The sequence below is a fragment of the Gouania willdenowi genome, chromosome 17 (assembly GCF_900634775.1).
Source record: "Gouania willdenowi chromosome 17, fGouWil2.1, whole genome shotgun sequence".
NCBI lineage: Eukaryota > Metazoa > Chordata > Actinopteri > Blenniiformes > Gobiesocidae > Gouania > Gouania willdenowi.
The window spans coordinates 5,303,845-5,316,487 of NC_041060.1; the positions used below are offsets into that span (position 1 = coordinate 5,303,845).

The 12,643-nt window shown below is 38.9% G+C and overlaps 1 protein-coding gene across 1 annotated transcript; it reads left to right on the forward strand.

Moving 5' to 3' along the window:
• Positions 1 to 221: 221 nt before the first annotated feature.
• thoc1 (THO complex 1) lies at positions 222 to 12,633 on the forward strand. Its single transcript, XM_028473688.1, has 21 exons — positions 222 to 357; positions 1,819 to 1,892; positions 1,984 to 2,044; positions 2,235 to 2,304; positions 2,387 to 2,505; positions 2,574 to 2,622; positions 2,695 to 2,790; positions 2,873 to 2,955; positions 4,815 to 4,888; positions 5,700 to 5,808; positions 5,884 to 6,018; positions 6,099 to 6,199; positions 6,967 to 7,033; positions 7,819 to 7,869; positions 8,548 to 8,618; positions 8,685 to 8,780; positions 8,853 to 8,918; positions 10,287 to 10,370; positions 10,444 to 10,591; positions 11,013 to 11,097; positions 12,279 to 12,633. Exons 1-21 carry the CDS (start codon positions 310 to 312, stop codon positions 12,554 to 12,556), a joined length of 1,965 nt encoding a protein of 654 aa, XP_028329489.1. The 5' UTR covers positions 222 to 309; the 3' UTR covers positions 12,557 to 12,633.
• Positions 12,634 to 12,643: the final 10 nt, after the last annotated feature.

The following is a 12,643-nucleotide window of genomic DNA, read 5'->3' on the forward strand; positions in this document are numbered from 1 at the left end:
CACACGTTAATGAGTTTATATACGTTGATAATAATATATATATATATATATAAATAATAATAATATTAATATCCAATATGATTATTTAAACGTCTTATCGTTCAAAAATGCATCACAAACTCTCTCTGCAGTGGCTTCATCAGTGAAATGCTACTTCCGGGGAACGAATGCGAGTCTGCACGAGCCGCCATTGCTGTGAAAAAACGGAACCATGGCTCTGAATCATGCTAACGCTATGATGCTAATTAGCTAACCTCCAGGCCTGCTGGTGGCGCTGTTGCTCTGACGTTGCTGTGGTTTTCACTGAAGATGTCTCAGTCTTTCTTTAACTTCATCGAAGCCAGAGACAAATTCACGGTGAGAGAAGCTTTTCCTGCCCTTTTAACCTGAACATACGAGTGTGTTTAACGTTCAGAATCAATCAGGTTAATTGACAGAGATGTCTGTCAGCGGCTTGTTCTTCAAACGGACGATGGATGTTGTGAAGCTAATGCTAAGCTAACTGTTCATCGAAGCTGCACGAGCCTTTCCGATCATAAACATGTGTTTTTATCGTGCATTAAAACCTACAACAGCAGGAAAGTTACAGTGTGTGAATATAAAAAGCTGCACATACAGTCTGCCGGGAAGATTTACGTTTATTATTAAAGTGTAGGTTTAATTTGGACATGGGTAATATCATTAAATCAAATAAACAAACTAAACTATTATTGGTTATCAATTTAGAGTGTATTTTTTTTAAACTTGTATACAACAGTCTATTATAACGATTAAAGAAAAGTAGTTGTGATTATAAAACAAAGAAGTTATCATCACGATGCGATTGTGTTCATAAATATTTTATATTTACATTGTCAAGTTAAATTAAACATAATTGCAAGTGATAAATCTGTTGTTAATCATTTATCTGGTTAAATTAAGGTGAAATAAAATAAATAGTTTAGAAAGCAGGTGTCGAACAGTATCATGCCACAAAAAACAACTGTTCACGCATTAATAATATTAATAACTTGTATAGAATGTGAACATTTATAAATTGAAATAATGTACGAAATGTACAATATAGATAAATTCCCATCCCTAGAATAATGAATGAATAATATCAGCAATAAGAACATTACTTTAGTAAATAATTGGCAAGAAATACAAGTATTTTTTTTAAGCTGTGACTAGATCTGAGTCAGCTTTAAGACGTCTCCATCAAATGTTGTTTATTTGTGTGTTAATGTGCTCTGATATCGTCTGGTCTTTATTAAATTAGCTTTTACAAACACAAAACCTAAGTCTGTTTCTTATTCAGCACGAGATGTTGACGTACACACGGGGAAAGTACACGTCTTTAAAATACAGTATATTTGAAAAAACACACAAATATTTCCACATTTTATTTGTAGAGAAGACCCATTATTGATCGATCAGTAACACAAGGCCTTCCTGTTTCCTTTCAGAATGTTCCAGAATTCTGTTTCAGTGTTTATCCATTTGATCATCTTTTTCTATTCTCATATAAATACTGACAAATCAATGGACAGGAATGAATAAATCTTGTATCAACAGAATTTTTCTCTGGTTCAGAAGTTGAAACAGTGAGCTCAAATCTCGCGATATTTTGTCATGTGAGATTTCGTGCACTTTTTGACAAATTTGTGTTTATCTCATCGAAACCTTTTCAGTGAAGAATAGGATGAATATGTGATAATCTCCTAAAAGTGTGAGTGAGGACGTGTTTCTTTTTGTTTTCTGTAAACACAGAGGCTAGAATAAGTTCAACACATCCAATCAACAATCAATAAATTAATTGCTCCGTGTGTGTTTCAGAGGTCGACCCGACACGCCCTTGACAGTAAAAGCAGCAAACCTCTGATTGGTGCGTTCAACCAGCTCACGGGAAAGTAAGTGTGTGTGTTTGTGTAGGTTCACATGCAGTGTGCGTCTTCTCTGTTATTGGTTTAATTAATGTGTGTGTGTGTGTGTGTGTTGCAGTGAAACAGACAAGAAGAGCACGCTGGACCAGGCTCTCCGGACCGTCCTCGGGGGCCACATTGTACGTTGTTGTTGTCACTCTATGTTTAGTGTGTGTTTATTAATCATAATAATACACTTTATTTAAAAGCACCTTTCAGGCCTCTTTACAATAAAAACAATGCAATACATTATAAAACACAATAATACAAAAAAGAAAAGAAATAAGAACAATGTAGGAAAAATTATGGAATAAGTGTGTGTGTGTGTAGGTGGAGCAGAAGAGCAGCTGTGAGGATTACCTGTCTCTCATTTACCTGAGCATTGATGGTGTCACTGAGGGTGAGTTATAATAGTAGATGTAGGAGCAGAGCTATTGTGTGTACGTCTACGTTGCTCCTCACTAACCCTCAGCTGTTCTCAGGGATCTGCTCGGCCACCACTCCGTTCATCCTGCTGGAGGACGTCCTGGACTGCCTTCCTCTGGACCAGTGTGACCAGATCTTCACTTTCCTGGAGGAGAACGTTTCCACATGGAAATCAGTGCGTTGTTCAGAGCTAGCAGGTCTGTGTGGCTACGCTATGCTAATGTGCGTTTCTGTGTCCTGCAGAGCTCCTTCTACACCGCGGGGAAGAACTACCTGCTGAGGATGTGTAACGGTAAGCTCCTCCCACTCCTGCCAGCGTGACCCCCGTCCCTGAGCAGCAGTGTGACCTTGTGTCTCTGAGCAGATCTCCTGAGGAGGCTCTCCAAGTCTCAGAACACCGTGTTCTGTGGGAGGATCCAGCTGTTCCTGGCCCGGCTCTTCCCTCTGTCCGAGAAGTCTGGTAAAGATCACAGAGAAGAAGAAGATGAATAAGAAGAAGATGGTTCTGTGCTTGTGTGTTTATGTGTACATGTGTGTTTCAGGTCTGAACCTCCAGAGTCAGTTTAACCTGGAGAACATCACAGTGTTCAACAAGAACGAGCAGGAGAGCACGCTGGGTCAGAAGGTAACATGACAACACAAAACCATGACAAAAACACACAATTACACAAAACCATGACAAAAACACACAATTGCACTAAACCATGACAAAAACACACAAATACACTAAACCATGACAAAAAAAAACACAAATACACTAAACCATGACAAAAATACACTAAACAGTGACAAAATCACACAAAGCCATGATAAAAATATATTTAACGATGACAAAAACACACTAAACCATGACAAAAACACTAAACCTTGACAAAAACACAAAACTATGACAAAAATACACTAAACCACGACAAAAACACATGAAGCCATGACAAAAACGTAACAAACATAATTAACAATGAAAAAAACACATTACACCACAACAAAAACGAGACAAAAACACACTTAACCATGGCAAAAATCAATCAATCAATCTTTTATTTGTATAGCGCCAAATCATAACCAATGGTATCTCAAGACACTTTACAGTAGAGCAGTCTTAAGGGCAGACTCTTCATTTTATGGATACACACATATGCATATATACGTATATACACATACATATGTATCCCACACCCAACATGAATTCATCATGGCGGCAAGGAAAACCTTCTGTTAAGCAGCAGGAACCTTGTGTGGATCCCATTCCTATGATGAACAGCCATCCACGTTATGCTGTGTTGGGTGTGTGCAGAGGAAAGGGTGGAGACAGAGCCGCTGAGTCTCTGTAACTCCACACTAAGGATCCCACGAACCTGCAAGACAAAAGCCAGAAGGAGTACAGGAGCAAACACACAAGGGAAGAAGCAGACATAGAGGGAGTGTTTGAAAGAGGAATGGGACCCTCTCCGGTCCCTCTCTAACCTAAATGACCTCTCTCTTAACGCCCTCTCCAACCTCTCTCCAACCGAGCATGCCAGACCCCCCCCCCCGGCAGTCTATGCCTATTGCATCTTAATTATGAGCTATGAGCTGGTTCCTAACTAAAAGCTTTACCAAAGAGGAATGTTTTGAGCCTAACCTTAAAGGTAGAGAGGGTGTCTGCCCCCCGAACCGTGGTTGGTAGATGGTTCCAGAGAAGTGGGGCCTGATAACTGAAAGCTCTTCCTCCTATACTACTTTTAGAGACGAATGGAACAACGAGTAGTCCAGCATTTTGAGAGCGTAGTGTTCTGGGGGGATTGTATGGCACTACAAGCTCCTTGAGATAGACTGGTGCCTGTCCATTTAGGGCTTTATAAGTGAGAAGAAGAATCTTGAATTCTATTCTATATTTTATGGGAAGCCAATGCAGAGAGGCTAATACAGGAGTAATGTGATCTCTTCTCCTAGTTTTAGTCAGTACACGTGCTGCAGCATTTTGAACCAGCTGAAGTGTCTTAAGCGACTTGCTCGGGCAGCCTGCTAAAAGGGAATTACAATAATCCAGTCTAGAGGTAACAAAAGCATGGACTAGTTTTTCGGCGTCGCCCTGAGACAGGATAGATCTGATTTTAGCAATGTTACGGAGATGAAAGAAGGCAGTTCTTGAAGTTTGTTTTATGTGAGAGTTGAAGGATAAGTCCTGATCAAATAGAACCCCAAGGTTTCTAACAGTTGTGTGAACAAACTTTAGTGTTCAGACTGGTTTCATGGCACAGGGATGTAGTTGTGACGCTGTAGTTGGTTCCCACGGCAACTAGCTGCACTAATATGAGTCGGTCCCCACTTGAACCATTACACCTTGTGGGACGTCAATGTGTCTGACTCAGCAGTAAAGCTCAGTGTGTTGGTGATGATTAAAGCTTCATTAAGCTGGACTTTTAGTTTTCACTGTAAAACACTTTGTTACTCTGTGTTGTGTGAAAGCTTCTCTAAACGATGTAACTGCTGTGATGTGTGCAGCACACGGAGGAGAAGGAGGAACCTTTGGAGGTAGAGGAGGGAGAGATGGGAGAGGAGGACACTCCTGCACCCAGGTACACACACACACTTTGAGATCCTCCAGTCCAACATGTGCACAGGGTTCCCGCGGATCCGTGAAAAGTCTTAAAAGGCATTAAATTCATGAATCTAAAAATAAGGCCTTAATTGTCATTAAAATGTCTTAAATCAATGTTTCAAAAGTCTTAAATTTTAACACAAAAGTGTGAATTTATGATTGTAATTAGTCTCACATTTCAAAATAAATGGCAACATTAGTTTTTTTAAAAAACATAACTTATCGTACCATCGTGCGATCACGTTAGTGGAACCGACTACAGAACAGTGACATGATAGCAGAGGAACCCTGAGCAGATGCGTGTCACGCTTGTAGCAACTTTTAACAACATGGGGAAATGTAAATTTAATGGAAATTGCCTGTCAAACTAAGATTTTTCTTAATGGTTTTGTTTTTTCATAGATTTCTATCTATTTTTGTAGTCATCTTGTGTGTTTTGAGTGATTTTGATTATTTTAGTTTCTTTTTTTTTGTGTATTTTGTACACACATGTTTACTTTGGACGCTGCCAGTTGCACGTGTTCACTAGACACTGGAAAAAATGTACCCTAACCCTTTGTAATCGATGTGGCATTTTTTTCCCCCTTAATTTTGTTTACTGTGAAGTTGGTCTTAAATTTAATTTCAAATGGCATTAAAAACTCTTAGTCATTAATTTTTTTTGACTAAAGCTGTAGGAACCCTAGTGTAGTTTTAAAGGAGTTTATTTGTGCTGGATTTAGACATTTTGTGTTGAAGATTCATTAACTCTAACCATGTTCCTCTCTGTTCTTTATTTATTTTTCCAGTTCTATTCCCATCGACTACAACCTCTACAGGAAGTTCTGGACTCTCCAGGACTACTTCAGGAACCCTGTGCAGTGTTACGACAAGTTCTCCTGGATGACCTTCTTAAAGGCACAGTAACGCTGTGTATCAGTATCAGTGTGTGTGTATCTGTGTGTTGGTGACGTAACTGTGTGTGTGTTACAGTTCTCTGATGAGACTCTGGCTGTGTTTAAAAGCTACAAACTAGACGACATGCAGGCGTCCAAGAGGAAGCTGAAGGAGCTCAGAGCGTCCAGTGGAGAACACGTTTACTTTGCTAAGTTCCTCACCAGTGAGAAGGTGAACATTATTACTCCAACAACATAACGGACACATCGTCCAATACCTGACAGTCTTTGAACTGACTCCTCCCCCTGCAGCTCATGGACCTCCAGCTCAGTGACGGGAACTTCCGTCGTCACATCCTGCTCCAGTATCTCATCCTGTTCCAGTACCTGAAGGGTCAGGTCAAGTTCAAGAGGTCAGAGCCACGCCCCCTCCCAGAGGTGTAGAGAGTAATGAAAGAAGTACAAGTACAAGTAAAAAGTAGCTCAATATAAATAGTACTCTAAGTAAAAGTTACTAGTTACTTTCACCCCCAGTTTATTATTGCTAATACATCTTGATATGGTTCCCTTACATATAGTAAACATCTCATGTATAAACTTAAAAAGAAAAAGACCAAATCTACCACAATTACAACTTCATTTATTTTTTATCCCTATAAAATAAAAGGTTTGTTAAAATGTACTATTATTTTTTAAATTAAATAACACCAATTAATTTATTTCAGAATAAAAACATTCTCAGGCTCTAAGTATAGATACATTTATGAACTCAAACTGAAAAAATAACCTCCATCAGATGCTGGTCATGGTGCCGCGCATTAGATTTAATCTGATTGGTCGACTATGATGTGATGCATTAGATTTAATCTGATTGGTCGGCTATGATGTGATGCATTAGATTTAATCTGATTGGTCGACTTTGATGTGATGCATTAGATTTAATCTGATTGGTCGACTATGATGTGATGCATTAGATTTAATCTGATTGGTCGACTATGATGTGATGCATTAGATTTAAATATCAGAGTGGAAGGATAATGTCAGAGCCAATCACAGCAGAGCACCACCTACAGCCTGATATTGATTGATTAACGAAGCTCATCTGATCATATATTTTATTGCAGTTGATTATTGGAATGATTCCATTTGTTGGATCTGATTTTATTTAATCTTCTCACAGCTCGGGCTGCATCCTCAATGATGATCAGAGCGTGTGGATCGAGGAGACGACTAAGCTGGTTTATCAGGTTGGGCACGCACTTTAGTGTGTTTCTCCTCAAAGGCAGGGGTTCTCAACCTTTGGGTCAGAACCCCATTTGGGGTCGAGAGACAGGGGTCGCCAGATGCCTTAAACAAACTAAGAATATATTTTTTTAAACAATTTGAGCCCATTTTTGTGTATTTTTACCCTTTTTCTGCAACTCCACCAAACTCACCATATTTTAACCTATTTGTCATTTTACTCCCATTTTTGACACTTTTCCATCAAATTTCTATGCCTTTTCTGCACATTTTTTCCACTTTCAAGACATTACCAGCACTTTTAAACCCTTTCCACCTAATATCACACATGTTAACCTATTATTGTATCTTTTAACCTCTTTTCACCATGTGTCATGCCCATTATTTGCCAGTTTAAACTAATTGTTCCAATATTGGTACTTTGAACAGCTTTTTTACCACTTTTTCTGTCCGTTTTTGCCCACTCATTTGCAACTTTTAACCAATTTCTGTTTAAAAAAATTAATAAAATAAAATCTCATTTCACCCCCTTTTCCACCATTTTTTTTGTCACTTTTTAAATCTGGATATATTGCCCAGTCCTAGTGCTAACACACATGTTAGACTTCTGTATGTAATGGATTTAAAGTAACACAGGTGATGGGAACAATATCAGTTTAATTTAAATTAAATATTGTGTATAAATATTAGTTTAATTTTCTGCTCGTTCTTTGAATGAGAGTCAAACTGATTGACGTGATAAACGTGTTTGATCTTTTAAATAATTTATCACTGTTTCTTTGCTTCTCAGCTGCTCAGAGAGATTCCACCTGATGGAGAGAAGTTTGCAGTGATGGTGGAGGTGAGTGTGTGTGAAGCAATGAGGGCGTCGTCCTTTCTGTAGGGTTCTCACAGATCTTAAAAAGTTTTAAATTCATGAATCTAAAAATGAGGCCTTAATTGTCATTAAAATGTCTTACAATGTTTCAAAAGTCTTAAATTTTAACACATTAAGTAAGATTTTAAGATTGTAATTAGTCTCACATTTAAAAATAAATGGTAACATTTGTTTTCAAAAAAGATAATTTATCATAACATTGCATTAATCATGACAGCGGAACAAACTACAAAACTGTTGCAGGTTACAGTGGGACTTTGTGCAGATGCACGTCACGCTTGTAGCAACTTTCAACAACATGGGCAAAATTTAATAAAAATTGCCTGTCCAACAAAGATTTTTTTAATGATTTTGGGTTTTTTGTATTTTTGTTGTTTTATAATAGATTTCTGGCTATTTTGTGTGTTTTTGGAGTGATTTTGATTATTTTAATCTGTTTTTTTTTTGTGTATTTTACTGTCATTTTGTTTATTTACTTTGGGGGCTGCCATTTGCAACGTCTACAGTAGACACTGGAAAAAATTTACCCTAACCCTATGTAATTGTGTAAATTTAATAAAAAGTCTTGAATTTAATTTGACTGAAGCTGTAGGAACCCTGTTCTGAGCGACACACCCACACACACACACTGTGTTTCTGCAGCACATCCTTCACACTGAGGAGAACTGGAACTCCTGGAAGAACGACGGCTGTCCCAGCTTCGTCAAAGAGAGGTGCGCGTACACGTGACATGTCCTGTGTGTGTGGGACATCCCTAATGTGTGTGTTAATGTGTGCAGGAGCGCTGAGGACAAACCCAAACGACCGAGCAGGAAGAGAGCGTCTCCTGAGGATTTCCTGGGAAAAGGACCGGACAGGAAGGTGTTCATGGGAAAGTACGTCATCTGTGTGTGTGTGTTAGAACCCAAGGTGTGTGTGTACTTTAACATCTCTTCTCTATGTGTTAGTGACGAGCTGACACGCCTCTGGAACCTGAACCAGGACAACATGGAGGCCTGCAAGTCTGACAGCAGGTCAGTGATGTCATCATCAAATAAGATCCCACAGAGTGGCTAATGTCCTGAGTGTTATGGTGGAACTGATATACAACATATACTAGCAGGGTCAAGAAATTCCTGGAGAAGTTATGAATTTGAAAAACCAATTTTCCAGTCTTGAAAAGTCATGGAATAATCTGTTTTGGAAAAGTTTTTTAAACTTTTCCAAAAAAGTTTAAAATTTTATTTAAACCTTCGTTTTTTTTTTTATTATTATGGGACATTAAGAAAGTCCGTTAACTCTAACACCTTGTGTTGTACATTGCTTTTAATAAATGTGTTTGCAAATTGATATAGTCATGTAATTAGTTAATGTTTAATGTTACATTCAATAGCAAAATGGGTGTCAAAGGCAATTGCATCATTTATGGACAACTTGCATTCCTTGTGCCACATTTTTGCTACTAACTATGGCACAGTGTCAGACCTCTGTTACACTGGAAAAACCAGCTCATTTTAACGCTTTAACGGTCTTGAATAGATCTTAGCAGTTCAATAATAAGTCATGGAAATTTGGTCAAATATTTTGGAAAAGCTTTGAAAAATCATTGTGAAAAAAGTGTGGGAACCCTGTACTAGGGTGGCTCAAACCCCTCTCTGGGTGAAACGTTCCTATTGGGGTAAAAAGAGTCAATTTTATTTCAGATTTTTATAAAGATTCTCGAGGGTCAAACACGGCCCCTCAAATCTGATCATTGTTAAATATGATATAATAATATATGCATGTGGACAACGTTCATTTATTTCAGTTTATGTAACATTTCAATCATGAATAATGTAAGAAATAGATTGAATTCAAACATATGGGACAACTTTTAGTCAGTTTTATCTCTATCATTGTGTTCTGTATGTAGTTTTTACATGAAAATGATGAAATATGTTAGTGTTAACCCTATAATAGTTTACTAGTGTGTACTGGTTAATGACATCAGGTGATAACTTTACATCACTGACTACAACTATTACAGAACACAATGATAGAAATAAAACATGTTTGAATTCCAACTATTTCTTACATTTGGCATGATTGAAATGTTATTTCAACTGAAATAAATAAACGTTGTCCACATGCATATATTATTATATTTAATAAACAATGGTCAGATTTGACCCTAAGGAATCTTTATAAAAATCTGAAAAACATGGACATGCTATTTTACCACAAAAAGTACATTATTTAACACAGGAAGGGGTTTTTGAACCACCCTAACATATACAACAAACAGTCATCTAACTACGAGACAAACTACAAAACAAGACAAACTATTAAACTAAACACTTTGATCACCAGTTAACATGATCACCAGTTAAGATGGAACACCACACTCTAAACTCTTGTTTCAGGGAGTTCATGCCGTCTCTGGATGAATTCTTTGCTGAGGCCATAGAGCAGGCTGACCCGGTCAACATGGTGGAGGACGAATACAAGTCAGTGACACCGTGACCACGCCCATCATCATCTTCATCCTCATCATCATCTTGTTCTTCTCTTCCTGTGCAGAGTGGTGAGGAACCCAAACTACGGCTGGAGGGCCCTGAGGCTTCTGTCCAGGAGAAGTCCTCACTTCTTCCAACCAACCAATCAGAAGTTCAAGAGTCTAGCTGACTACCTGGACAGTATGGTCAGCAAGCTAGCCAAGGAGCTACCGGTGAGGGGGCGGGGCTTCAACATCCACAGATTAATTTAGTTTATCCTACCAAACTAATTAACAATCATATATAATAATCATCATGCAAATCAATATAAACCATTATGAAGTAGACCAGTACAACTAAACAATAGAAAGCAGTACAAACTAGAAAAGCACTCGGAGAGCGCAGGCCTACGCCAAACGGAGGGTAAAACATAACCTTCCGCTCTGCACTTTGTGGCGGTAATAACCAGAACAAACCAGTAATAACCAGTATACAAGACTGTGTCCAACTCCATTAGTAGATCCAGCTTCACTGCTGTTCTGATCAAACTAGTGTCAGTGTAAACTGATGACCAGCAAACACTTGAGTACTACGATCACCAGCTGGTTGAGTGTTGTGGTGAAAGTGGTGATGGACTAATCTGTCTCCCTGCAGAAGGACATTCCCTCTGAGGAGATAAAGACGGGCGAGGAGGACGACGACGATAACGGAGACAATCTGCTGAAAGAGAGCAACGACAGTGAGTCCTGGTCAGAGGTCGACCCATATGGCATTTTCAAAGGCCGATGCCAATTTTTTTTAAAAATTCAGCTGATGGCCGATTTTGGAAGCCGATATACTTTTTTTTTAAAGCACATTATGAAAGAGAATTGAAACGCTCGTAATATAAATGTATATATTAGAAATTAAATTAAATACACCACTGCTATGGTACTTAGTTTCCACCACTGGCACTGAACTGAAGTTTATAAACTGACTGAAGAAACGGGGTAGACGTCTGATGGCGTAGCGTTTAGATAGAATGACACCGTTAGCTGTGCTACTGTAGAAAATGTTGCAGGTTGCTGTTATTATGCCTGTGTGAGGAGGTTGTGATGCTAAATCTACAGACACGTAACTTTAGCAAATTACAGCCGACATATTTTTGGCGCTAAGATGCAACAATTGCGTCTGATATACAGTACGTATTCTCAATAATGTTTTTGCAATACTTACTTGTGCCCTTTGTTCGTTTATGCATTGAACTAATGTTTGTCTTTCTGATTTCACAAACATAACCACGCTGATGCTTGTCTTTGTTGCTGAAGCCTAGCTACATGCTAATAGGCTTGCTTGCCAGATGCTAGTAGAAAGTTAAATGGGTTACGTTTAAAGATCACTCAGTAAAGATTTTAAAGTTTAAATCATCATTGCATTTTCTCTATTGCCAAGTAAAGGAAACAAATCTTACCATGTGTTTCAAGACAAGTAGGCCTGAAGCGCAGCTTGTTGTTGCCTGGCTCGCATTGGCTCTGAGTACGCCGGGGTCCTTCCATCAATCAAGCAGTGACTACAGCTGCCCACACGGGTGCCTGATCAAATATCCTTCTCCTATTAGGATATAACAGGATAAGGATATTTGATCAGGCACTATTATATCGCCATCCTATTATATCGGCTTCTACCTCTCCCATGCACGTGCTATTATTCCTTGTTTGTTGTATATTCATACATCTGAATGTATGTTTTATGTCCTTCCTTTAATGGCTTATAGTTTATATAGGCCCAATATATCGGTCGACCTTTAGTTCTGGTCTTTGATCCACTTTCACTGAAACTAGACTCATAGCCTGACATTAGAGTAGCTAATTCACAGCGCTATTAACCATTAAGACTTTATAAAGAAGGATCAGAGTTACTGTGTACCTGTTCTCCGTGCAGGCCCGAGCATCCAGAGCAAACTGGTGTCCAACAATCAGATGGACGAGGTGGCGGCTAAGCTGGGCTCTGATTGGAGGACGCTGGCAGTCCACTTAGAGATGAAGGCAGTAGATCTGCGTGAGATTGAGACGGACAGCGAGGACGTGGACATGCAGGCTAAGCTGCTGCTGGTGGCCTGGCAGGACCGAGAAGGAGCCCAAGCTACAGTGGAGACCCTGGTTAACGCTCTCAACGCCAGCGGCTTCTCAGAGCTCGCAGACGCCCTCAGCGACGCTTAAAAACGGACACGACTTTAGTTTTTACGTTGTTAAGTTTTTCACTGAATAAAACCAATAAAGGATCTGATTCTAGTTCATATTTCTACA

Excerpts from the sequence above, each read along its gene's own strand:
- thoc1 (XM_028473688.1), top strand. The coding sequence starts at position 310 with ATGTCTCAGTCTTTCTTTAACTTCATCGAAGCCAGAGACAAATTCACG. Across the intron at positions 2,623-2,694 it reads CCTGCTGAGGATGTGTAACG|ATCTCCTGAGGAGGCTCTCC; the intron begins GTAAGCTCCTCC and ends GTCTCTGAGCAG. Across the intron at positions 4,889-5,699 it reads GAGGACACTCCTGCACCCAG|TTCTATTCCCATCGACTACA; the intron begins GTACACACACAC and ends TTATTTTTCCAG.